The 27005-nt window shown below is 40.2% G+C and overlaps 1 protein-coding gene across 2 annotated transcripts; it reads left to right on the top strand.

Moving 5' to 3' along the window:
* The first annotated feature begins 3625 nt into the window (after window positions 1–3625).
* jcada (junctional cadherin 5 associated a) lies at window positions 3626–26146 on the top strand. Of its 2 annotated transcripts, none has more exons than XM_066666487.1 (4): window positions 3626–3687; window positions 16239–16695; window positions 17986–22061; window positions 22899–26146. In XM_066666487.1, exons 2-4 carry the CDS (start codon window positions 16349–16351, stop codon window positions 22931–22933), a joined length of 4458 nt encoding a protein of 1485 aa, XP_066522584.1. In that variant the 5' UTR covers window positions 3626–3687; window positions 16239–16348; the 3' UTR covers window positions 22934–26146. The 2 variants fall into 2 exon arrangements, with proteins under 2 accessions (XP_066522584.1, XP_066522585.1); XM_066666488.1 differs by lacking the exon at window positions 3626–3687 and adding an exon at window positions 4258–4370.
* The last annotated feature ends 859 nt before the right edge of the window (window positions 26147–27005 follow it).

The raw sequence follows: 27005 nt of genomic DNA, 5'->3' as shown, positions 1-27005 counted from the left end.
AAATACACTGGACCACAATATGCTGAAAATGCTCTTTCTGGTTTCTTGGTATCCAATTTCAATTCTCTCATGTGTCGACTGCAATCAATGTGGCGTTCATCAGAGGGTTCTGGTCAGATGAGCCTGAAGCATGTGCTGCCCAGTGGCCCAGAGTCTGGTTTGGAAACTTTTCTTAGTCTGCTGAGATGGTATAGAGCAAGTGACCATGGGCCAATGCAGGGTTTCTAAAATAGCCAGAGTAAATTATAGGTTGAGTCTGGACTGAGAGTGAGGAGAGCATGATTTCAGTCTGCTCTAACACTCTGTCTATGAACACCAGTAGTTATTCCATCTGATTTCATTTTGGCCTCATTCTGTTTGCATGGATCTTGTGAACCCTGGTAATGTTTTCCTACTCGGTCTTTTCCTCTTAAAACCACAGTCTGACTTTTCACTTTCACTATTCCTGGCTGTAGTTTGGTTGTATAATGGGAAGTCTATCAGCAAACCACAGCTTTGCAAAGTATGAAGGCCAACAAACAGCCAGCTACATGTAGAGCTTAAGAAACGATCAAAACTGTATAAATCCCATAATAATTTACGAGGCTAACACATGTTCCTAAGTATATACATACCTATGGAAAGACAATTAACTAAGTAATATTATGGGCAGGTGTTGAGGGTCGTGGGACTGTGGATTCCCTACTTTGTGTCATTGTTTGTAAGGAGTATGTGTTCTCCCAGTATCTGTATAGGTTTCTTCCAGGTGCTCCAATTTCCTCTTACGGTCCAAAAGTAGAATTTGCTGAGTCAATAGGCTGTGTGTGGCTATTATTATAAATACACTGAAGTTTGTGTTGGTCTAAAATAAAATTGTACACTATTTGTACACTAGATATTGGATAAAACATCTGAATTTTACATGGGGTCCTAAGTCTCCATGCACCAGACCTCCAGAGCACGCCATGTTGTAAATGCTTTTCTATGAATATTATACTTTACAAGTTATGTATGTGCAGTTGAACCTGTGTCAGCAATAGGCGCACCTTCAAATTTACTGTACGAGAGTTGAATCGTGTAGCTGAGTACTTGGATATATTGTAATTGCTTAGTTAATCACATTACACAGGAAAGTTCAAGGTGGAGTACATTGACCAAGAGGGGCTGAAACCTTGACTGAAGGATAATCACTGTCTCCCTCAGGCTAAGCTATGTGGGAGTGAGAGAGGTTAGCCATCACCCTAGCTATCACCACTGACTGATTGTCTTTTTAAAGCCCATTACCCTGCCTCCTACTCCAGGCCAGCAAGCCCTTGACTGCTTTACAAAAAACACAATGAGGCCCCAGGAGGCCCTATGTATGCTATATATACTAAAAAAGTCTACAAATGTTAAGCAGTCCCTCTTACACGTATTTACACTGTATGTAGACACAGATTAAGTAGTGATTTTAACAGTTGTGCACACAAGCTGTGTTATCTCCATAGAAGGGTATGTAATGAAATGGGATGCTCGGGAGCAGCTGCACATCAGTCACAATGGCCACTGTTAAGCGTGGGCTACAATTAAATAAATCCCCCAAACAGTGGACTTTGTAGCAGTGGGAACTGTTTTCTGGAACGTTGGCACTACCTAGTAACACCTCTGTTGGATGGGGGTCCACAAACTTTTCGTTATAATGTATACTCTCAGAAAAAAAAGGTACAGTAGAGGTACATTATTCGTCAGTAAAGGTGTAAACATTGTAAATGTATCTTTCAAGGGACAGCAGTGGTTTTAAAGTCCAGTTGTGTTCCCTAAAGGTTCAGTTTATTCTCTTCTCCAGAAGGAGAGTGGAATCTTTGTGATCCTTCATTGTGGAACTGTGTAAAATGAAAGAACATAAAGTCTTGGAAAAGTGGTGCTTATGTAATCAACACAATTTCAAAAACTACAATTATAATAGAATAAGGGACAATTATATTCTCTAATTAAAGGCACAGAATATGTCCCTTGAGGGTACCACCACAGTAACAGTTTTTCTGACAGTGTAGTCTATTTTTTAAATTTTATGTTCACAGATATATCTCTTCCAGCACTGACCTATTGCAGATGTTGCATATGTAAGCTGGAATATGTCAGTAGGTCACACTATGTATATTGCATTATACAGGTTGCTGGGACATTGTATTAACTGCAGGATGTGAAATAATCAACTCCCACCTGTAAGTGAATCAGAAACCTGATCACCGGATCCACCTACTGGAAATCCACCCACAGAATATTAGAAACAGGTCTGAGTCTTGGCCATAGTGCCTCACACCCTCTCATACATCTTATATTATATATACACCGATTCCAGAGGTCTCCTTTGGCCTGTAATAGACTCAGTCTCCCTTCATACACGTCAGTTCGAGGTTATATCCTTATTGCTCTTAATACAGTCAAGCACATCGGCGCTATGTGTTCTTGTATTGTTTATTACACTTTCACACAATCCGGAGCGGAAGCTGCGTCATGTTGTATGAACTATGATTTTCCTTAAGTTTATTTATCTTGGCTTAAGTAGGCCCAGGAGATGTGGGGGGGTGTGGAGCCAGACCCAAACAATGGAGAAGTTTACCGGAGTCTGATAAGCATCAGAAAGGTAATTTGAGGTCTACAGGATTTATCAGAAGCATTAAAGTAGTTGTGGTGCCATGACCCTGAAAGCGCCCTGAGCAGATGTGCAATCTGTTTCAGCTTCTGAAAACACATCCAGTGAACACCAAAAACAAGTTCATCACAGCACATGTACATTGGATCCTCCATTCTCTCTCTGAGTCGTAAGGTGGGCTGTGGTTTGAGGTCGTCCCACCAGATACAAACAACCCAAATTTCCATGAAAATCTTCTTCAGATTCAGTTATATGCAACATCTGTGTCAATATTATGAACGCTGTCTGCCTTTGTTCTTCTGATTTGCTCAAGCTCTTCTCCATCTGCGAACAATCAGCCATGAAAACACACAGGTATGTGGGGTTCTGTGCGATAGTGTGTCTGTACACACCTTACATGGACAAGGCATTTTAGCAGCTGTTAGCAAAATATATTGGCAAATCAAAAATAATATTTTTAAGTCCATTTATTGGATGTGGTCTCATTTCTGCCTGGATTGCTTTTAATACAATATTTTTTAATTCATTCAATATTTGTCCTGCGGTATTACAAAAATATTACACTCCAAACAATTTTTGATTGTTATTGTCAAAGTTTTATGTCAGTTACTGTTGTTATTATTATTATTTTTTATTGTAGTAGTATTTTTAATTGTGGTGGTGGTGGTATTCATTTTAATAACAATGTAATTCATACTGATGTTATTAGTAATTATAAAAATATATTTTATTTTATATTATTTAAATTGTGTGTATATACCATGGTTGTTCTTAAGTATTACACTGATATAACAATATTATTAGTAGTAGTTTTATATTATTATTATTGTGTAATGCTTAGGCTTCAGACAATTTATCTTGTCTTTGGGAGAAACCATTCCCATCCTGCCCTAAGCCTCTCTCTCTCTCTCTCTCTCTCTCTCTCTCTCTCTCTCTCTCTCTCTCTCTCTCTCTCTCTCTCTCTCTCTCTCTCCTCTCTCTCTCAGTTCATTCTCCTCCTCCTGCTCCAGTGAGAGGACACAGATCCGCTCTGAGAGTTAAACTGCGGCTCTTCGGAGATCAGCGAAGCTCAGGTACGTGTCCAGCTCAACTCAAATTCATCTGTCCAGAGAACACGTCCGGTTCTCGGGGCTGTGTGCTTTTTTTTTATCGCTTTTGAGGACAGACTAAACTGCACTGAAGAGGGCTGTAGAGGACTGTGCTGTGTCCCGCATGTGTAAAGTCTAAAATAACGGAGCAGAGGGGGGACACATCACCGGTCACACACACTGCTGCACCTCTGCCACGCTTAGCCTCGGTTAGCTAACGGACTCGTTCTAGAGGACGAAGCCTCGGGAGGATGTATTCACCAGAGCTGCGGTTAAGGATCAACTTTTCTTGAAGGAGAGCAGTAGTGTGTTATTTTCTGTGTGTTTCACAGAGGAGAGGCTGTTATGTGAGACTGGAGCTAGCCTGTTAGCTGTGTGGCTCTCAGAGCTCAGTTAGGACAGGGTCTAACCTTAGGAACACTCGTTTACAGTTAATGGAGTTTCCGAATTAATTATTTTACCAGCGTAAAAAGAGGGATAATGTTGTTTTGTAAAAGTAGCTAGACTGGAAACGGGTTGTTTGGAAAGCGGTTACGTTACAGACCGTGTTTGGGACGGGAGTGAACTGCACAGAACTGGGCAACAATCCCTCTGAGCGAGTCTCGGTGACCGTTAGTAACCAGAGTTAACCGCGGGCGCCTCAGGTAGACGCAGAGTGGACGCCTCAGGTAGCGTTAAACGTTTTGTTGGTTTTCAAAGATAACACGAGTTTAAAAAAAATCTTCGATATGCAGCAAACTTAAATATGTTGTTATTTCTGCACATTTGAAGCCAATTTCAATTTTAACTTAGTTTAGGGGCATATATTAATTTGTTTCTCTCCAAAACGCAGCATTCATCAAACAATTACTGTGCCTTTAAATAAATACTAGTTATTTGCCCTTGTAGGGGATGAGCTCTTGGACATTCAGCATAGCCTGTGTTGACCAGAGGCGCCCAATTTAAGCACACACAGCCGTGAAGAGTAACGTCTTCGCCCTGCCACAGTTGTTTGTGTTTTTAGTCACTTTAGATGACTGTCCTGAGCCCATTTGTGTTGGTGGTTTGTTCACACCTGCTGGTAACTGAACGACTTCAAAGGCTGAAGGTGTGTGCTGCCAGTCAGAGCAGCCTGTTCTCTCGGTGTGAAAATGGCGGGACGCTGCCAGTCGCTCAGCCGCTTTTAGTTGCTCCTGAGCGGTGAAGTGTGAGCCCAGCCCCCGGGGCTCTGCTGTGACTGTGATACTGAGGTGTGAATGGAGGGAGTTTCAACTGAACATCGCTTTTTCTTCCTGGGTCTATACAAAGAGACCAGCTTGATCGATTTTTTTTTCTGTTGGAAATAGAATATACACTTTCACAAACCTTTGAAACTCCATAATATTAAATAAAATCATGTCCAAGGAATCTCAACCCACAGTTGCACATAATTAAGTGATGCTTTTTAGGGAAGATATTTAGGTTTTTGTACAGGCAGTAAGAACCAGACATCTGAAGTCTAATGCATTTAAAAGATCCCTTACAGAAAGGAACCCTGATACACTGCCTGATGCTTGAGAAAATGGGTGTGTCTCAGTTGTGTTGTGAGCTGCCTTGCTCCCAGTCGCTTACAGAGGCAGCTATGTAAGCGTGCAACACTTTATGCAGAATCGAACAAAACAGTTTTTTTTATTTCGGTTGAGGTAAACAATGGTAAATAGGCAGTTATTTCCTTCTCTTGTAACACCATGTATCACAGATTTAATGTTGCTGGAATTTTTAAGTTCTGTGCAATTCTCCAACTGCAAATGAATGACTTTCCTTGCATTGAGTCTTGGAGTATACAGACAGAAGGAGACTGATAGGGGAAATAGTGAGGGAAAACAAAAGATACAGTTTCTACCATTAAGGAAACATGGAGATGTCAAGTTGAGGTCAAGAGTATTACTTAAGCACGGAAAAACTGAGTGTGAAAATTGCTGTAGCTAACCAGAATTTATTCAGCTCACTTTTTAAAAACTTGAATGACAGTTTACTTCCTGAACACTCCCTCCTCAGTGAAGATGAGTCTTTCATCTGTGAGCAGAACCGTAACGTTAGCCTGACCTTGGAAATGACAGCGGTGTCTGCATGAGTCAAAGGACAAAGGAGGAAGGTTTCTTTAGTCACAGATAGCAAATCACTTATCTTATAGGATTGAGGAGTCTGTTTCCTGTTAGCGGATAGATAATAAACATTGCACCTGTAAACATCACCAAGATCAATGTGCTTTCACCTGATGTCCTACAGTATTAAGCATATTTTTTTCTTTAGAAAAGATCAATGGATCTGCAGTTATGCTTCCTTCACTGCTGATGAAAGGCATGCATTCTTCAGTCTGATTGATCGTCATGTTTGTACTCTTTGTCCAGCTCTCACTGTCCAAACGTCTGCTAAGCGTCATTATCTCATTCTGTTAAAACTGTGTCATTGTATGAATGCAACAAGGACCTTATTCACCAAGCATCTCCAGTTGAGAGGGTGGTCTCAGATCTGTGTCTGAGTTTACATCAGTGGTTATTGAGTAGTTCTTGGCTGAGAAACCCCTTAAAACAATTCAGCACTATATACATGCTCATCCTGCGAAGGATGCTAATCTAGAGCAGATGTATAATCTTACTTTACTGCTGAGCACAAGGCCTTATCTATACTGTTGACATCCTTGGAGTAAACCAAAGAAAATAGAAGTGAGATAAAAAAAAAATGATTAAAGAATTTAATTGATCAGTTAATTATAATATCTTTTAACTCCAAGAGCCCCTGAGTGGATTTACACTTGATTAACACAACAGATAACAGTCTAGATAACAATTATATATATTGGAAAATAATTACAATTCAATGCAGGGAAGATATGAATTATGTCCAAAAGTATGCAGTCAGCCTTCGTGGAGAGTTATAAAATATTGGTCTGTGGAACAGCAATATTCCAAAATATAATGGGAAGCATTTCCAAAAATCTAGAGGCTAGTTTAGAACAATGGAGGTTCCGTATTAATGTCCCTGACTTTAGATGAAATGTTCGATCAGCCTCTGTTTAGAGTTATTGAGGTATAGCATTGTGTTCAAGAAGTTAGTGTTATGTTATATTAATGAACATTATATTCATTATTGTATTTCTATAACAAGAAGGCTAATTTTGCCATGAACCCCTTGCTCAGGCTTACAGGACTTTACCATCTCTGAGTCCCAGATTAAGAAGCTGTGTTGTAAATGAGCTGTCTTAGTACTTGATAGGATTCTTGAAAATCTCAGAGCTTATCCCAGTGTAATACTGACTCTGGGACAATAAGGCTTGTCCAGTCATTGGAGTCAGAAGGGCACAGTTTCCATTTTGCCAGTCCCTTAAAGGTCCAGTCTTAAGAGGTCGTGCTATTAGACCACCACTTCTCACCCCTAAGTTTAGCCAGTCACGAAATTCAAGCCAGATAGTGGCTATATTGTGTAAGAGACACTGACTTCCAGAGAAGGGAAGAGCAGAGTGAAGCGGTTAGAGGCAGGGGGAGTGTTTCTGCTGGTGTGTGTGTGTGTGTGCGCAAAGGAGTGAGTAATTGGCTTTCAGGGTCTGTTGGCTCATATGACCTAAGCACACTTCGGTCATTCTTGTCACTGCTACCAGAAGAGTGCAGGGTGTGAGAGTAGAGTGCTCTCTTAGTCGAGAGTGTGACTTTGGCTCCAGCTCCAGAGGAAAGGGCTGGTCAAACACCACAGAGCCACTGGAAGTTATTCCATGACTCATTGTTTTTAAAGTTCTTTCCCACTAGTTCACCAGAACTCCAGGGAGACGCCAGTGCCGTCTGGATCCAGGCTATCTACAACTTGATAAATAAGTTATTATGATTATGTAATGTGGAGGGATAGCAAGATGTAACACAGTGTGATAATGCTGCCCAAGGAAAACCTGACATAAGTGTAATAACAAATGTAGAGCTACTTTTGTATTTAGGTTAATCATTGCACACTATACAAGCTGCACACATCTGCTTTTCATAAAGTATGACCAAAGTCTTTACTGAAATTACACTGAACATTTAAACTGTAATTAGTAAAAGCAGTATATTTAGCAGTGTTTCACATTAAACACAGTAAAAACATTGAATAGTAAAACATTATATGCATTTTAGGTACAAATTGGACCACAGGCTGAAAGTGTTCAGTTTAATTGATGAACAACAAGAAACCTGTTAAAGCTTTAAGGAGAAAGAGTGTTGAGAAAGAGCGCTGATAGTGAACTAAAGAGAACACTATTGATTTTAAGCAGCTTGGTAATGTGTTATTCCAAAGGGTCCATTACAGTGGCAGAACAATATTTTCCTTATTTCAGCTGTAGGTTTCCTTTGGTGCAGCATTCCATCTGAGGAAAATTCTTAGCATTTGAATGCCTCCCCAGCTGAATTCTGGAGCACATTTGCTACAATGACAGAAAACCTTTAAAGAACTGGTGCCTTACTCAATTCCTACTTTCTGCAATAAAGAACAAGTTTCAGATGCCGTCTGGTTGTGATAGTGTGGCTGTAAAATACAACCATATGTACATTAGTAGAAACTGGATTAGTTGTAATTAAAAGTGATGAAAGCTGAATGCTTGTGATTGTTTCCTCATGATTTGATGGAGGCATATATTATGAACCCTATAGCCTTGTGAAAGAGATATGGATTGTGAGGCTCTTTCTTCTGTGTAATTTCTCTTGATCTGATAAATTACCATGATGTGATTTTACTCTAGGGAGGAGTATGTATCGATAAGGATCTGCTATTGTGATTGCGCCGAGCTTTTCCCTTCTCTTATTGAAAATAGAAACCTGTGGCCATGATCTGCCCTTTGGATAAAGGAGGCAATAAAACAGAGGTCTGTATGTTGTATGATGTCCATCAAATTCAACATTTTCTGCTTTATATTTCTCTAAACCAAAGAAGCCCTCAAAATTTTGAGATAACGGAAATGAGAACAAATCAGCTATTTTGCCAGAGGTGTTTGTTTAATGTCTCCGTCTCTCCTTCCTCCTAATTGGGGATTGCATTTCTTGGCAAGTTAAAATGGTAATTATCATAGTGCTTGTGTGCACTGATTCTTTGATCTGAGCTCCCTGAACTGATAAACTTTGTCAGTGTCGTCTCTCGGAAGTCATAGCCCCTTGATGGACGCTAATTATGTACAGACATGCTGAGCAAGTCAAAAGTGGCTCCACACTGAGGATCAGGCTGAGAAACAGCCTCAGCTGTAGATCAAACTCAGTGCTTTGAATTTTATAGGCACCAGCGCTGCCTACATCATGACATATCGACCTGCTGGGTCTGCATCCCACATCTCTGCCAAACGCCTTCTCTTTTTCTGACTTTTCCTTCTCTGTAACTGTTATCGTATGTTTTTTTGTTTGATCAGATTTTGCTTGTGCTTCCTTTAGTACAGTCAAGTGTTGGTGTATTTTTTAACATAGAAATATTACTACTATATCATCAACCATATTTTAGCAGTTACTGCCATAGATACAGATACATTCTTAAGTAATGAACATGCCTGTTGGCGTTAGCTTTAGAAATACACTACCATTCAATGGTTTGGATTCAATGATTTCAGTCATACAAATTAGGGCTGTGCCATAAAATGATAAAGATCAATATTGTGATCAATATTAATGATATTCAGACTTGTTTAAATAACCATATCATGCAGTTACCCAGAATACGGCATACGTTCTTTACAAAAGTCACTTAGCCCTCGTGAAATATGGTGGAAAGTGGCTCTGAGGAGGGATTTGCTTCAAAAAAGTGGAATGGCTTGTGGAGGTGGTTTGGTTATAAAACATCAGATGTACAATAAACCATAGTATTATGTTAGAAATGAAAGAAGCCTTTAATATTATTAATATATATTAAATATATTTCATATTCAAATATGTTTGAATGGACAATGAGAGGACACAGTTGTTAAAAGCTCCAGGACTGCTGTGCCTTATCCACTCATACCAGCGCAAAACACAGTAACACACCGCCATGATGTAATAAGTAATGGTTGATGATGAGTGTATATAGGAAGCTTTTATAAATAAAGACATTTGAGATTAGTTCAGAATGATGTAGCTGTATGATTCTGTAATGACATAGAAAGATGCTACGTATTTCAAAAGTGTGATGACATTAACTCTAATAATAAAATATAGAATTGAACCTATTTAAATGATGCATACTTCTCTTTTTGTAATATTTTGTTTTATGCAGTTTATGTTTTTACTAAACAAAATATCATAAACAGCAATAATTTGACAAGTGTTTTCAAAAATTAGTGTAGTGTAGTTGTTGACATAAAATACAAGAATTTAAAATAGAGTTTACCCCATTTTCTGGATACACTCTAATTAAAGCCATGTGGGAATCCATCAAGTACCACTTTTGTTCTGGCTAGACATTAAAATTGCTGAAAATACACCAAAGAATTAAGTGTGAGAAGCTAGGATGGTGAGCATGTGTGTCTGTGAAGCAGAAGTCTGGCACTGTGATTTGTAATGTGGTATCCCATTGTAAAAAAAAAAAAAAAAAAAGTATTATTTCCTGCCTTCACAGTCCTTTGATAACTGTGCCAATTGAATTACTTGAGAGTGAAAGCATTTCTTTAGGACTGGAGGTGTCACCTTATGTGTACAAAATTCTGTAAAAACCTGCCGTTGAAGAAAGTATAACATTAGTATCCATGGACACTGTCCGAACAAAACAAGGGGAGGAGGTGGCTTCAGCTCTGCCCAGAAGGGTTAGATTAGTGGTGCTTCATGTGTTAAGAAAGTCTGGGACAATATGGCTGGCGTAAGCACCTTGAGGTGTGAATCTTCATGAGAAGATTAATACAGTGGTTCCCAAACTATTTCTGCTGTGTTCCGATTTTGTAGTTCACACCCACATGTGCACATCTTTTACCTTCAAGCTCCACTGGAATTTATTTATACATTCATACAAAACTGTAGAAAAACAAGTCACTGTTAAACATATTTGCTGCTAATTGTTGTTTTCCCTGCACAAAAAATATATTATAAAACAGCTTCCTGAGAGACAAAGCCTAAAACCTGCACATTTGCTCTTCAAAAATGACATATTTAATCCCCACATCCCTTCAGTGACTGGTATGAGCTTGCTTTGAGATAGGGCTCATCATATTTTCTTTTTTCCCTTTGGAACTTGTGGCTTGAGAAAACCCATCATCTGCTCCAGGTTTAGCTCTCACAAACTTGTCCATCTTTTGCAAGCAGTGCTCAAACCTGCGTTACACATTTGCCTTGCCGCGCCCCGCTGCAATAGCTCCCCACTACTTTGGAAATCATTGGGTTAATAGATGAGTTAATATCCTTTTGTGAATGTGTAGCATTTGGTTCTAAAGGTGGATTCAACCACTGACTCACCTTGACTCAGCCTTCAGAAACTCTTAGTAGCCACGTCAGCAATGTATGTGATTTATTTAGTTATCTCTAATACACTAGGAGTTGTGGGATACAGTAGAATCACAGTTTGAAAAAAGTACAACACAGACTGTTGATCTTTGTACTGGTATTTTAGGCTTTTGATCTAGACATTAGAAGGTCTTTCAAGGTCAGAAGGGATCGATCAGGTCATATGCATAAAATGTATATAAAAAAAAGCACGTTTGTTATTTACAATGAAAAGAACTTAGGTTAATTTCTATTCTAATGAATAATGGAATTCCCAGCAGCTCTGTTCAAATTTACCATCGCCACCCAAAAAAAAGTGTGGCCACTTTGCTTTAGAGTCTGGAATGGAGTGAAAGAAGTTTTTCTTCAGTGATAGATCTTGAGAATAACATTCAGGCCACTTGAGCAGATTTCCTGTTTCTGGCTTTCTCCTCTGAGGACACAGCACTAGTCAGTCACATCTTCCACCCTTCGCCACTGACACTCACATTCTACTTTCCTCAGTTCATGCACATCCTCAGGAAGAGGAGGTCAGCAGCTTTAATGTCACAAAGTAAACAATGAAGAGACTTTGGTACAAAGTGAATCCGTGCATGTGCCACTTAGAGTCTCTGTCCAACACAAAGTCGTTAAACGGTCGTTAGGCGTGGCTCAAATAGAATTCTGAAAAACAACATATTTTATTGTTATTCACTGTTTATTTCATAGTGTGAAAAGGGATAAGCTTAAATTAAATTCAAAATATACCATTTGAACGAATTTATGATCCAAAATTGGTACCAGACCTCACTCAGGTTTCAGTGGCTAAATGCAGTCAAATTCCTGTTGCTACTAAAAAGCAGAAGAGAAACTACATTTTGGAGAGTCAGTGGGTGTTATTCAGCATGAACTGAGAAGTCAACATATTTTTGTATTATTTTAGCCAATCAATTTTATCTGTAAACATAGTTACAGGAGTTATGGTTCAGTCCCAAGAAGTCAAAAACTAGGCTTCTGATGAGACACAAGTGCTCAAAATATGAGTAGTTTTGTGTTTCTCTCAATGATTGTTAATGTCAGCTTTGACAACCTCAGAAATGACCCCACAGGTTTAGACTCCATGTGTTGAATTTGTTTGTCCTGCACTTTCTCTCAACCTCTGCCTCCTCTGAACCTCACAAGCATACTCCACAAATCTCACTAAGGCTATGAATAAGAATCTGACACCAAACTGTCAGGGCAGCAGTGCTGGGTGCTCTGTGGCCTGATGGGAAGGCGGGCCAGATGCCCTCCAAATGCACAGATCTAAAAATGTGTGATTTATTTATGAATGAGTCCAAGGATTTGCGCCACAGCCGTACCTCATTGTCTATGGAGGAATGGAGCCAATATCTTAGCCTCATTACAGCTGGGAGGTTTAATTCTAATCTGTTTAACTGTAATAAGGGATTTTAAAAAGAAATATATTTGACAAGGCACTATTTATCAGTGTTATTATTTTTTTTTTGTAATTTTGTATCGAGGCTTTCTAGTTTTTAGAGTCTGGGGGATTGCTTTTTAATGTTTTGTCATATTTTTTTGCGGAATCTCCACAATCTGCAGTTCTGACTTAGGAGTATGCAGCTTACTGTGAACTGGGTCTAACTACATGTGAGTCTGCTTCTATGAAATTTATTCATGCACAAGGTTTTGCACAGCGGAGTCCCATGACATCACCAGTCTGCATGTGATTTTGTTTATTTTTAGCCCTCCGCATATGTTAGCAATAAAAGCAGGCCATTAATAAGAAAGTGTTTTCATCCAAAACTAACAGATCCACACTTCTCAGAAACACACTAAGAAACAATTTTCCATCATGAAAATGGCAGTCATGTTTTTAAAAGCGACAAGCATTTTCAGTATCATTCAGCAACAGCACAAGAGACCTGGTTCACTGTATGAGTGCAGAGGCTGCTGCTTACTTTTTGCAAAAACAAACGGTATGAATGTTAAAACTACTGTGTAAGGGTTTCTGTTGGAATGTAAATAGTGCTGTCATTTGGCTAAAAATACATGTTGAGTTTTGTGTGCTTGTGTGGGAGCTGTGGTAGATATGGAAATTTGGGTGAAAATGTGTCTCATGATGATTGATGCTTTTGACAACACCTGTTTCTACTGCAGTTTCTTCTTTCTTACTTTTGTTGTCTCATCTATCAGAGACCTCTTTTGACCTGTGTGTGTGTGTGTGTGTGTGTGTGTGTGTGTGTGTGTGTGTGTGTGCATGAAGGAACCACTAGAAAGCGATCAATATTGTTTTAAAGGCCCCTCATTTGACCTTTTTCTGTGTTAGTTGCTGCAGTGGGAGGCACTATTCTCAGGTATCAGACCCTAATGCTTTTGAATCTGTATAAACTACCCAGGCAGGAAATTCTGAAAGTCATCCACTTGTGAACTCTCCACAAATTACTGCCATTCATATTTCTTAACAGGGCTGAAGGACCTAGGGAGAATATGATATATGGCTAAAGTGGTGGGCACTTACTCATCCAGGATTTCTTCTGAAATGAAGTGTATTAATAAATAGTTTGCCTGTCTTTACTGCAGTAATACTTTCTACTTGTGTAGGAAGGCTTAGCTAGGTGAAAATTTGATTGCATTCAACTATATAAATATAAATGTGATCGGGTGCCGATGGTGGATTGGTTCTGAAATACAAGTGCCATTACAACTCATCCCAGAAGTATTGAATGAGGTTTTGTTACTCCAGAGGACAGTCTTGCTGCCCTACAGCCAAGGGATTTTATACCCTTCTAGACAATGACCTCAGGCCCACTTGCACCTCCAGTGCGTTCCATTCATTGCTAAAGCTTTTGGAAAGGAAATTATACAAACACCTGTATACACCTGTGTTTAGTAAGTGCACCCTAACATAGCTGAAATTAATTATTGGATTGTACAAAGGTTAGGACACACATTGTGTCCTAAATGGGATTTGTCCAGTGTTATGACTGCAACTCCAACCCTTGACTGAATGCTGACTGTGTGCCAGAGTGACAGTACAAGAGAGATGTTACATTACATTAATTTTCTGTGCATTTTTGATTAGCTTAAAACACCACTTTATAGAGCCTACTTTTAAAAACAAACGGCAAGTTTAACAGGAGGTAGTGACACCCAACCAAAGTCAAGAGTCAATCCTCCAAGACCAACAGGTTTAAGGTTGTGAAAGAGAGTTAATCGCATTAGTGTTCACTGTGATCACAGAGACTTGTGTTTCACACTCACAGACCCACTCAGCCACATCTGTGTATGAATGAGCAGATGCACTCAGGTGGAATTAAGGACATAGAGGTTCTTTCATGAAGGATTTATGCTACAGCAGTAGATTAAATAGGTATCATCTTTCAGTGCACTGTCTCCTAAGGTGTAGCTGAAGTTCTTACTTACAGATTAAACCAGGCATTTCTAACCCTGCTCCTGCAGATCTACCTCCTGTGGCTTCAGTTTAGATTAGCGTTAGCTGAAGGGAAGGCCTGTTCTATTGTTTACAGTTACAATAAAAAAACGGACAATTCAACTGATTTGTTCCACATACGTGTTTATTAGAAACTCTTGGATATTGTAGTAATTGTCATTGTTATCAGGGAAATCATTGTGATGTTATTTAATTGTTAAATAACGTAATTAAACAACCAAGAGAAAATGGGGTTCATCACTTGTCATTACCCTTCATGACTTCTGTGTAGATAACAGCCAAGGAAGCTCTCTCATTGTGAGGTCTTCAGAAGCTGAACAGAAAGTCAGATTTAGATTAAGTGGGTGTGGGATGCCAGACTTCACTGTTGAGCCTTTTGGAGGTGTTGTGCACTTAATTGATTGAAACACCAATGAGAAGAGGTGCCTGCCTGATCACCCCTGTGAAGAGCTAGTGATACAGTGGCTGGTTTGAGTACTCGTGGGCTGGGCTCAATGAGTAACTGTAAGGATAGCTGGTTCCTGTTCAGATCATAAACGGCCACAGCAACCTTAGTGTTGAGGTGTAGGATTCAACAGGAATTTTGGTGGCTGCAGGTAGGAACTGTGTGTGTGGTGGGCCCTATGTGAAGCTGTATGTGTAAGGATTAGTTTAGGATAATTTACATCTTTTCCTGTGTAGGATTATGTTTTTTTAAAAAAAAGGAATTCAGAGAGGAATCAACCAATCATGTTTTGATTTACAAGGTGTCAGGCCATAATTGGGATGACTGGTCAAAACGCAGTTAAAAATTATAACCTGTGGACTGGTTAAGGTTAAGACTTTTTTAAACTTTACTCCCAGAAGACAAAGAGAATGATTTCTGTTCAGGTGTTGCTGTAGGATTAGAGAGTGGGAGAGAGAGAGAGAGAGAGAGAGAGAGAGAGAGAGAGAGAGAGAGAGAGAGAGAGAGGTGTCCTCAGACTGTCTTGGTGTGGCTTGTCAGACAGAAAGCTGTTGTAATTTGCAAGGCTGTCATAGTTCATTGCACTGGTGCCCCTGTGTAATTTGTCATCTTTTCAATTTCAGACAATTTAGACAGAGAAGGCCATGCTAAATGTACATCAAAAAGCCCAGTGAGTATATGCCTGTTGAAAAAATAAAGACCAGTAACTTCTAGAGTTCACTGTTGTCATCTTTTGTTATTTGAATTGTTTCATGCCATCTGACAACAGACAACTCTACAGATAACAGATGTTTTAGTATTGGCTACAATGTTTTTTTTTTAAATAGAAGAATTTAAAATATGCATTTTCATTATCACAATCCACTGTCATTATCACAAGCCTCTGTATATTGGGTTGGTGAACATTGTGAACATTGCCTTCTACTTCAGTCTCTGGAGTTGAGTCTCATTGGTGTGCTGAAAGAGGGGTGGAGGGTAAGTGGGGAGGAGAGGAGCAGGGAATTGGACAGACAGGCAGGCAAAGAGCCATTGAGAATTCCCTCTCTTCTTGTAGATAGGGCCTTTTTGGTTTGACTGTCTCCCCTTTGGGGTAGGGGGGGCAGCCTTCACATGAAAAGGATTTGGAAGGATAATCATATTAATGGCACCGTTCTCTCTCTTTCTCTCCCTCTGCCCCACTCTCACACTCTGTCTCTTTCACTCTCTCTTCCCCATCCTGTTTTTTTTTTTCACTCTCTTTTCACAGTGATGGCCCCTCTCATGCAGCTGTTCCTAGGCTCGCCTCAGCTGGGATCTATATAGAACTCTGACGATATTCCACGCACTTAGGACAGCACAACCCTCTCCCGCTCAGCCATGTACAGCGTTGAAGATCTCCTCATCTCTCATGGATACAAAGTCAGCAGCAACAACAACGTCCCCCCTTCACACTCGCCCTCATCCCAACACACCACGTACGAACAGCGGCCAGCAACGCGCAGCAGCAGCCGCTGTGAAATCGGCGAGAAGAGAACGGGACATGGTGCCGTCAATGGCTACAAGACTGACTGTGTTTACGGTGGTGGAGGAGTCAGGCAGATGTCGTCTAGGGGCGGCCCCAGTGACACGGAGACCAGAGACAGGAAGCAGAGGACAGGGGAAGAGGACAACGGTAACCTAGGAGATGGACAGTCACCAGGAGACAGCATGACCACAGACAGTGGGTGAGTGGAAGTGTTTTAGTGGCTAAACCCTCTCTTGCCGACACCTACATATAACCAGACTTCTCTTTTTATAGTGTTGTTTTCCCCGCATTTTTTTCCTCTTTTTTTTTGTTGATCTTGCAGAGCGGCTCAGGTTTAAGCTGACTGGGGGGTGTGGAGTACTGGAGTGTTATGTAAAAGGTGGGAGCTGTCAAGGACTTTTCCACAGCTGTAGGACAAGATTCTAACAGCTCCCATTCTTTTTCTATTTTTTTTTTGCCATTGCGCAATGTCTTCTTTAAACATGTAACCAACTTTATACCCTTAGCCCTCAGTTTGTTTTCAGTCCTTTGTGTTCATCGGGCACTTTCCACAACTCAATTTCTTGTTTTCCGTGTTGCTAGCTCTTGCCTCTGTTTTTCAGTCCTTCTCGCCCACTCCTAGATACGCCCATTAGCCATATTATCTAGAAAAGGCAATCTGCTGTTTGATTCATTTCCTGCCACCTGGGACAGCTGTATTGTAAACAGCTTTGTAGCTGGACAGCCCTAAGAAACCCCTGCTTTGCATGCTCCGTGCTAGAGGCAAACCGACTGGTAAACTTCAAATCTCCTGAGTCTATTTTCAGATCCAAGTTCCACTCCTTATGTCTTATGTAACCTTGAAATTAATAATACATAATCAATTGAAGTGTGAACATTGTTATAGTACTAATTATAGTACAGCAGTTTCATAGGTGAAGTCGACGTAGTGCTGTATTTATGTGATTTTTTTTTGTGAGCACTTGAATATGAATACATTTCAGGGAATTACTAAGAAAAATTAGTCTCTCTGCTTCCACACTTTTTTAATGTATTATTAATATCAGAAATATATCAATAATAAAATGCTTTTAAATGAATTATTCTGTGAACTTACTCCGTTTTCAGATTTTATGTCATTTGTAATTTTCAAGGCTCATCTGTATTGAAGTACATGCATAGAGCTAACAGACATTTTATGATTCTCTTCTGAATTACTGTTGGGACTGCTAAAAATGCAGATCAGAAACCCTCTGCAGTCATTATACAGTAGTTAAAGAGGCCTGTCAGTGCTGGTCTTAAATGTTTGCTTTAAGCTAGAGGAGTCAATGTTTGCTCTTTCCTCAAAGCAAAAGAGGGCTTACAGGTTTGACCTTCTCCAAGGCCACATTCAGCAGCATCATTTTATTTCCCTGTGTCTATGATAAATCTATATTATATGGCTTTGAAGTCTACTTGATGTCATGTAGTTGCTCTTGCAAAAACTTTTTTTTTTGTATTCTTAATGCAGATTCCACGAGAGCCACAGAGGAATGTATTCTCAGCCCAGGCAAGATGTGTCCTACTGGCGGAGACGGGGTCAGGATTTTAATGTTCTTTTGGACTACGCTGACTTTAAGGAACCACATGGAAAGGAATCATGCGTTCCTGTTAAGGCAGAGGGCATGCAACGCAGGCCAGACTCAGCCTTAAGCACAGAGGAGCATCGCCGTCAGAGGCAGCGCAGGGCAGACAGTGCACGTGCCAGAGAACGTGAACTGGCCCTGTACCAGTGGAGAGTTGCTGCAGAGAGGAAGTACCAAAGCCTGGGAACAGAAGAGTGGCGTCCAGTTGTGGGAATGGGACGACAAACATCTGAGAACGAAAGTGAGAGATGGGCTAAGGAGCAGCAGCGACCTCGAACAGCAGAGGGTGCTGTTCCACCCAGGACCAAAGCCAAATCTCAGTCACTGCCCAGAATAGTCATGCCTTCGGAGAGTGTACAGTTTTTAAGCACGTCTTCTGGTCAAGATCCATATGGGAGCTACCGAATAAATGGGCATCAGTTACAGGAGTCGCATGGACGCAATCTTAGTGAAGGGGAAAGCAGGGAGCGATGGCCTGATAATGGCAGATCAAGTGTGCAGTCTGCAACCAATTCAAAGCCGCGTTTTAGCCGACCTCTTAGACCACCATCTTATGAGGTTCACCAGCAAATGCGTGGAAGTTCAGAAATGCTCTCTGGAGAATTTATGTCCCATGCCAGAGACCGGACTCCACTTCCTTTTACCAGACAGGAATATTTTGCACAGGAACCTGGAGGGTCTGGCATGGAGCCTCCAGGTTACATCCCTCCACCTTCCTACAGGAGACAGCCTGCAATTAGAGGAGGGCATAGGAATTATGCAAATTCCATGGGGAACTACCAGTACAGGGGTGACCTTTATATGCAGGGACCAGCCATGGCAGAAGTCCAGGAATGGTTTATGAGACAGACTGGCATGTCTTGGCCAGATCATCACAGAGATGGGAGAAGGAGTATGCCATGTAGAAGACAGGCCTACCCAGCACACAGTGAGGAACGGATGGGTAATGTTCAGTACATACCTTTTGATGATCCACGTGTAAGGCATATCTCAGGAGGGGGGATAGATGGGAATTCATTGACAGATGCTGACAAAATCAGGAATATCAGAAAAGAGATTCCCATCATCTCCTTAAATGAAACCCCCCCTGATGACAGTGCCTTTCTGCCCTCAGAGAAAATATACAGCAGCACAGAAACAAGTAAAAGCAATATCAGTGATTGTGTTAATGAAGCAGCCGCGCAAAAGGATGTTTCAAAGGACTCAAAATTAATATCTGATGAAAATTGCAACAGGTACCCATCGCATTATTCAGACACTTTTCAAACAGCATCATCACAGCAAAGCTGTGAAACAGTAACCCAGGTAAAAAAATTTGAGGCACAAACTGCAGCTGAGAATAAGAAGAACAAAAAGAAACTGAAAGAGACCATGTTCTGCCTTGTTTCTGTTCCAATAAATACGCCGGCAAGCAGGGAAGCTGCTGATCCAAACAATAATGAAAAAGTGCCAAGCCCAGTTGTAGCACCCAAAGAAAACACTGTGGCTCAGCTTTATAGCAAAGACCACTCCGTGAACTCCATCAGCAATGAACTTCAAATAGAGTCCAGCAGCGCCTTAGCAATTAAGAACTCTAAAAGAGCTCCAATTAAGAAAGAGATTGTAGATGTTTGGTCCCTTCAAGCAAACTCAGACAAAGAATTGTGCTATGCAGGGTCATGGCCAGGGGAGCAATACAAGAACCAAGAGACTCAGACAGGTTCTCCTGAGGTTTCCAGAGGTGTTCATTCATCAAGCCTTCACATCCAGACCACATATGACCCTCCTCCATCGGACACCGCCACAAAAAGTGGAGTTGACACTAAGTGTGATGCTAGTTTTGGGTATCCCGTGAAAGGACAAAAGAACCTGAACCTTTCAAGCAACAGTGCATTTTCACGAACAAGGGCAGGTAGTGGCTCCAGTGCAAAGAATTATACTGAGCTCCTCATAGGTCAGACAGCACCATCCCCTGAGCACCAGCTTCCACTGAGAAAGAGTGCACCCAAAGCCCAAGCACCAGACGGCCAAGAGGTTTTTGGCCAGTTTCTTTTGAAACCTGTGAACAGGCGCCCGTGGGATGCTATTGGAGAACTTGAATCATTCAACAAGGAACTACAAGATCATAACAGCAAGCATCAACCAAGCATTGAACAGGCGATAGAGGACATGGATGAGGCTTTACAAAACATTCTAGAGGTGACCAACACCTGCACAGAGGTTATGAACTCTGGGATGGCATCGCAAAACTTGAAACGGGATCAGTTACAAGTGGAACAAAATCCTGAGAAACTTTTGAAGAAAGACAACTTGAATATCAGGTCAGGTTTAGAAAGCAGGGGCAAAACTGAAGCGGATCGAGAATGCAAGGCAGTTAGGACTGCTTTCTCCAGGCCAAAAGGAAGGACAGTGAATTCTGACACAGCGCAGAAACAAGAGATACCTATACCCAAAGACTCCAGTTTTGGAAACTATGAGGTCTTGCCGAGAATGCAGGATGACGTGAGGGGACAAAGGCCAGATATCCCAGTGCCAAAGGAGTCCTTACTAAAAGATGTCGGGCTGACAGTGTACACTGCAATCCCAGACACAGTGACATCAGGATCGCCTACAGGTTTAAGCCCAGAGTCTCCGATGCTCACCAGTCCCTCCGACAACTCAGAAACATGTGAGGCCTTACACATCACATCATCAGATAGTGGTGGAGATAGAAGCAGAAATAGTCCTGAATTCGTTGAGGATCAGAGTTTGAATCATCAAACCTGCATCACAGCTAAACTGGACCTTGAAAAAGAGGCAGAGATCAGGAGCAAAGTTGTCTCTAGACAAAAGTCATCTCATATCTACATTCCCAGAAGTCCACATTTTACTTTTAAAGCACACTATGTTGATGACGACGATGACGACGATGATGATGGGTATTCAGACTATCGAAGCTGGAGTAATGAGAAAACATTAGCGGATGAACATCTGGAGACACTTTTGAGTCAAGAGAAAGCCAACAGCCTACCAACAGAAGATCTCAGCAACTTGTACCAGGTTCAGTGTGCTCAGGGCATTCCTGTGCATGAATCACTTGAAGAGAGAGCAGCTAGGATTCTGGGCATTGCTGTGCCAGCTGAAGCTTTGGTTGTCGATCAAAGTGACGGTAAGCAGAGTGAAGAAAATGCAGAAGGCTTGAATGACACATATGCTATGCAAACCAGGGAGATAAGCCCAAATAAAGATACACAGCAAGTTAATAGACAGCACGAGGATGTGGGAGTGACACTAGGGCATACGAGTGAACTGAAGATGGAAAAGAATGATCCAGGCATTCAAGGAGATAATACACCTAGAGAGAATAAGCCCAGTGCAGAGAGCCATACCGTTTCTTCTGTATTAGAGCTGACCGAGTTTCCCCCCAGCAATTTGCGTTTGTCACTACCAGTGACAGAGGATGAGGAATTAGCTTTAAGCGTTTGTGGAGGTGAGAAAAAGACTTGGCTCACTGAAGAAGTGTCCGACGGCACACAGGACAAGTCAAGTGCAGATCTCCCATCTTATATGTTCCAGAGTGAAGAATTGTCTGCAGAGCACATTACTCTTCTGGGTGAGCCAGAATCATGCATCAGCACTTTCACCAAAGAGATGGAAGAGGCAGAGGAAATACGAGAGGGAAAATCGGTTCAAGAGGAGGAAGTACTAGGAGTAAAAGGAAAAGAGCAAGTTGTAGAGAGTGAAATGGAAGCAGGTAACGGGGAAACAGCTGTTGGCAAAAAGGAGGCTGTGGATGATGACAGCCAAAGCAGTGAGGAGATGGAGGAACCAGAAGAAGAAGTAGTTCAGGAGAGTTTAAAACAGCAACCAAAGCCCATGACGCGTCCAGTCCCTCAGCCTCGCAGTGGCACAGTGACCAAGAGGGAGATTACTCTGCCAGCCACATTCAACATGAAAACTGCCTTGGCTGCTGTAGAGGCTGATGACGATCAGTTTGTCTCAGGTCAGTACAGGAGTCTATATTTATGTATCTATAGTCAGACGTTACCTAACAGTATAAGTATACAAGTAGAGATAGCAAAGGCTTAGAGCCATGTGTTACTTAAGATTCCTTTAGCATCTAAAATGTTACATTTGTATTAATATTTGAAGAGAAAATGTGTAGTTTCTATAGTGCCAGGTATGTTTTAAAGTTATTTAATATTTGAATAAATGTTGTATTGTACTGGCATAAATAAGCACAAACAGACTGGCACGATAGCTTCATAGCTGCTTTTAGTTACCTGCTTTATAATTTCCTTCACTTACATTGGAGGCGTTACAGAGTTCTGGCACGATTCTTCATGATAAAAATGCTTGTTAATGTGAAGCTAATTATTTGTGGCCTTTTGAATATTAGAACATTGTAATAAGCTCTAAGTATTTATTGATTTTCAGTTGTTTTCTTAAATGATATATTGTTTTCTGTAGCTACAACAAAATGATCAACGTGATCAAAAGAGTGTAGTTCAAATGTGTTTCTAATCCTACATTCAGTTCACTGCACTATATGCTGTAAAAGTACAGCATTTGCCTGTGAATGGCACAGTGATTATTTGCAGCCTGCACCATGAATCCTATTAATGCTGACAATACTGACTAGAAAAGCCTGCTGCAGTAAGTGTTTCCTACCACCAGAGGGATGCATAGTCCAGTTTATTCACTAATCTCACTCTCTCCCTCAACCTCCCCACCCCAAAACACACAAACACAGACAATCTAAATTTGTACGTGTAACTACTGCACGTATCCACAGTGAAGCAATTTGGTAATTTGATTCTAATGTCCTTTTATTCCTCAGACTCCTATGATCCCAGCCGAGTTGAGAGGGTGTGAACTTGGAGATTGTCACGGCAATCAAACTATCACTCCATATCACTGTGACTGCCATATCCAGGAATATCTACATATCCAGTTTTTTTTCAGGACTTTTTGCTTTGTATATATAGCACTCAGTCCCATCTTTTATTTTGTTGTTTGTTGTTTTCATGTCATTAACTCGACTGATTCTGTTTATCCATGCGGTTGAGATGGACATGTCTAATTAGAGAAAAACAAAAGTGAAATTGTTGTAAATAATTCTTTCTGCACCAGCAAATGTTTGCATATTGTCAGACTCTCATCAGTTTAACAGTGCTGTTGATATAATGTATAGAAACATGACAGCAATGTTGCCAATACCAAAAACATTCACCTAAAATATATAAAGCAATCAGTATTAGCCTTGTGCTCTGTGTGTTAATTTTGAGGCCGGACCAGATAGATTACACTGTGCTATAATTTAAAGATCAAAGTATTTTTTGTATGAAGTATTGAATAGTGAAATATATATTAAAGTGGAATTGGAAGAAATGTTATTCTTATGTTTGTATAGATAATCATTACAATGTAGCAGAGTTGCAGACACGTATTAAAAAAATTATGTGTTTCTAAGTCTTCCATGTAACACAATTTAAATCTTAAAGGCTAAGCACCACTTAATGGACCTCCATGAATATTTCACATTATTTTAGTTACTGACAGATATAAGTATGAATTAAAATGAAAATAGCAGCTTAATTTGCTTTAAAACTGATAATTTTATTAAATTGACGGAAAAACCCGAGCTCGCTACGGAAATTCTTGAACGCAACCGTGACGTCACTGGTGGACAACAGCTGAACAACGCCGCTGTAAAACACCGTTATGACTGACTGTAATGACAGTATCTAGCTAAATAACCAACATTATTCATGACAATAGCCTAGCAATAAGCTAAACTCAAATGTAGAGGTACCGTTATTCTTGTAAATGTGATCAAAGTCGAAGTCGAATTCATCCGACACTATAAACCTCCGTAATGCAGCTACGTAGCCGAGTATAATCTGAGCCACCGAGTTTAGCGAGTCAAGCTAACGTTAACTAACACCAACTAAAACAGGCGAAGTAAGTGTCCTTACCCTGTTTACCTCCATGTTACAGAGGCTCTTGAACACCTTTCGTTGGTGTCCTTACATGTCCATATTGTTGGAAAAGCGCCAGTGAAATGAGCTACAGATAACGGAGTGAGCGGACGGTCCTTTCCAAAGTGCCCGTTTAAAGTTGAGAAATGTAGTTCGTTTTCTGGATATTTTGGGATATTTGGGCCATTTGTGCACAGATGTCCCACTGTACATTGAATTATTGCAGCCAAAACCAACGGTCTTTTAAACCTTATTCCTTGAATTACTAAGAAATAACATGTTTTCTGACGATCAATAAACACAAGTTAGGAACTCACATTCCACTGTATTTGTGTTTGACACTTTTATAGAGCTGGTGCTTAGCCTTTAAGCGCGACTGAACGTTTAGACTTCTTTTGTCTCTTTCTTATTTGATCATTACAACTGCATTGAAGATTCCTAAGGTACAACACACACACGTTTAATGTGTTGTAAATGTAAATGCAGAATACATTACACTTTCATCATATACCTAATATTTACACTGCTTTATGAAAGCTTTACAGTCCTCAGCGTCATATTGTCATTTCAGAAATATGTTTGACATTATTCATAACCAGTGATTTAATACTTGTCTTCTCTTATATGCAATACAGATCTTGTGTTTAGCCAGCAGAAAAACAAACATCTCATTACAAGATAATAATAATAATAATAATGTGTATTTATTTTTATTATCACACAATCCTCTGAGTGTAAAAATGAAAATATTTTGTTCTTAAAAGTTGATAATTAATTGTGTAATTTTATTTGCTCGATTACAATCATTCAGTGTATGTGAAGTGTCAGTATGTGGAATTTCCTGCAGCGTCTGTGCAGTGAATGAGGATTTCAGGTGGTGTTGGTGTGCCTTTTGACACAGAACTGACAAGATTACTTTTATGTCGTGTTGTCTGTATCTCCCCAAAGTTGTCAAGGCGTCATGTTAGAGCTTCTCATTTATAATACTGTCTTGTATATTCAGCATAGGGTGTACTTGACGTTTTGCCAGTGTCGTCCTCTCGTACATGGAGCACTGTGTGTGTATGGAAGTGTGTGTGTGTGTTTAGCTGCATTGTAAATGCTGTTTAATGTCTGCAAATATATGCGTACATGAGCAAAAGCTAGGTGAGAACACGAGTATGATCAAAATCTTACTTGCTTGTGGAAACTGATTGTCATATGGGATAAAGTGACATAGGCCACAGTCCATAAATGATTGATACTTTATATTTATATATTACTCCTAACTCGTGAGGATAGCTGGGGGGAAGCCTCATATCCATCCCCTACCCGCCCATGAAATGTTAACTGTTAAGTGGTCATTCTTGTCAGTGTATAGCCTTTGTAAGAGTTGTGCAACATGAATATATATATATATATATATAGTGTTGCAAACAGTATATTTCATTTAACGTTCTTTTCTATTTTCATACAGAAATTGTTCTGTTTTTGTACTTGATGTGTGTTCCCTCTCTGCATGTGTTAAGCAATGTATCATGGAAAAAAACTGGGGACTTAAAGTTTTGCATATTATTGCATTTGGTACTATATATTAAACAAATCATTATATTTCATAATGCATATTTGTATCTTCCAAAAGATCTTTGACAGATATTTAAATTCAAATCCTTATTTTTAGAGTATTTTAAAGAAGGGAAGTGTTTATTATATGGACACACATTTGAAGCAATTAATTTTAAACACAATGTTGGCAAAGTGCTTCCTTTGTACATCACAACAAGCTATTCATGAATAAACTCTTTGCATGGACTGCTTTGGTTTTGTTCTGATTTCCACAGATAGAATCAGGGGATATTTCAATGGGCATCTGTTCAGTGATGTAAATTAGTTTCCAAACACATTATATGCCTCTATAAAGAATACATTCATTCATTCATTTTCTGTAACCCTTATCCAGTTCAGGGTCGCGGTGGGTCCAGAGCCTACCTGGAATCATTGGGTGCAAGGCAGGAATACACCCTGGAGGGGGCGCCAGTCCTTCACAGGGCAACACACACTCACACATTCACTCACATCTACGGACACTTTTGAGTCGCCAATCCACCTACCAACGTGTGTTTTTGGACTGTGGGAGGAAACTGGAGCACCCGGAGGAAACCCACACGGACACAGGGAGAACACACCAAACTCCTCATAGACAGTCACCCGGAGCGGGACCTCCAGTTCCCTGGGACTGTGTGACTGCGACACTACCTGCTGCTAAATATATTTTTATATATAAAATATATTTTTTTACCAAAAGCTTTAATAGTCTGATGTCCATGTCTCTTCTTGTTATAAATATACAGCTTTTTGAAATGAAGCTCTTGATTAATCCATATGTCCAGTGTAATTTCTCAAATCTAAAGATTTTAAAGCTGTGTTTCTTTAAAATCTGAAGACCTCTTTCACCATGTTCTTTAGGTGATGGTGAAGTGTCAGTGTCAGTGGGCTGAGCAAAGATGTAAACATAATTATTATAGTCTTGTCAGTATGGATTCATATTGAGACACCAATATGGATTCATGGTGAGACACCATTGTGTGTGTGTCTGTGTGTGTAAAACAGAACTGGAAATGTGTTTATATGACTTTTATACATTAGTTGCCAAAAGTGAAAACAAACTGCATATTTTTAAATGAATTTCATACAATTTTCACAGTGTAAAGTTTTGATGGTTTACAAATGAACTGTTTATTTTCTTCTAAAACTTTATTAGCAGCTTTATATGAGCCGATGACTTCTGGGTATAGGCCAATCGTGACCAAACTACCAGCTTATGCTTGATGCCACAAATCCAGTTTGAGTTGACCATATGAATGGGGGATTGTGGTATCCCTGGTGTACAGTGTACAGAGGCCTTACCAAAGGATCAATAGAATAAGCAAACTAAGCACAGCATCCGCCACTGCTCTGCTTACAGCTTGGGAAGCTCCCTGAATGGG

This window comes from Hoplias malabaricus, chromosome 3 (genome assembly GCF_029633855.1).
Source record: "Hoplias malabaricus isolate fHopMal1 chromosome 3, fHopMal1.hap1, whole genome shotgun sequence".
Taxonomy (NCBI): domain Eukaryota; kingdom Metazoa; phylum Chordata; class Actinopteri; order Characiformes; family Erythrinidae; genus Hoplias; species Hoplias malabaricus.
The sequence above is the reverse complement of the archived record's forward strand: the minus strand, read 5'-3'. Positions and strand labels throughout refer to the sequence as shown.

Excerpts from the sequence above, each read along its gene's own strand:
- jcada (XM_066666487.1), top strand. The coding sequence starts at position 16,349 with ATGTACAGCGTTGAAGATCTCCTCATCTCTCATGGATACAAAGTCAGC. Across the intron at positions 16,696-17,985 it reads AGCATGACCACAGACAGTGG|ATTCCACGAGAGCCACAGAG; the intron begins GTGAGTGGAAGT and ends TTCTTAATGCAG. Across the intron at positions 22,062-22,898 it reads TGACGATCAGTTTGTCTCAG|ACTCCTATGATCCCAGCCGA; the intron begins GTCAGTACAGGA and ends TTTATTCCTCAG.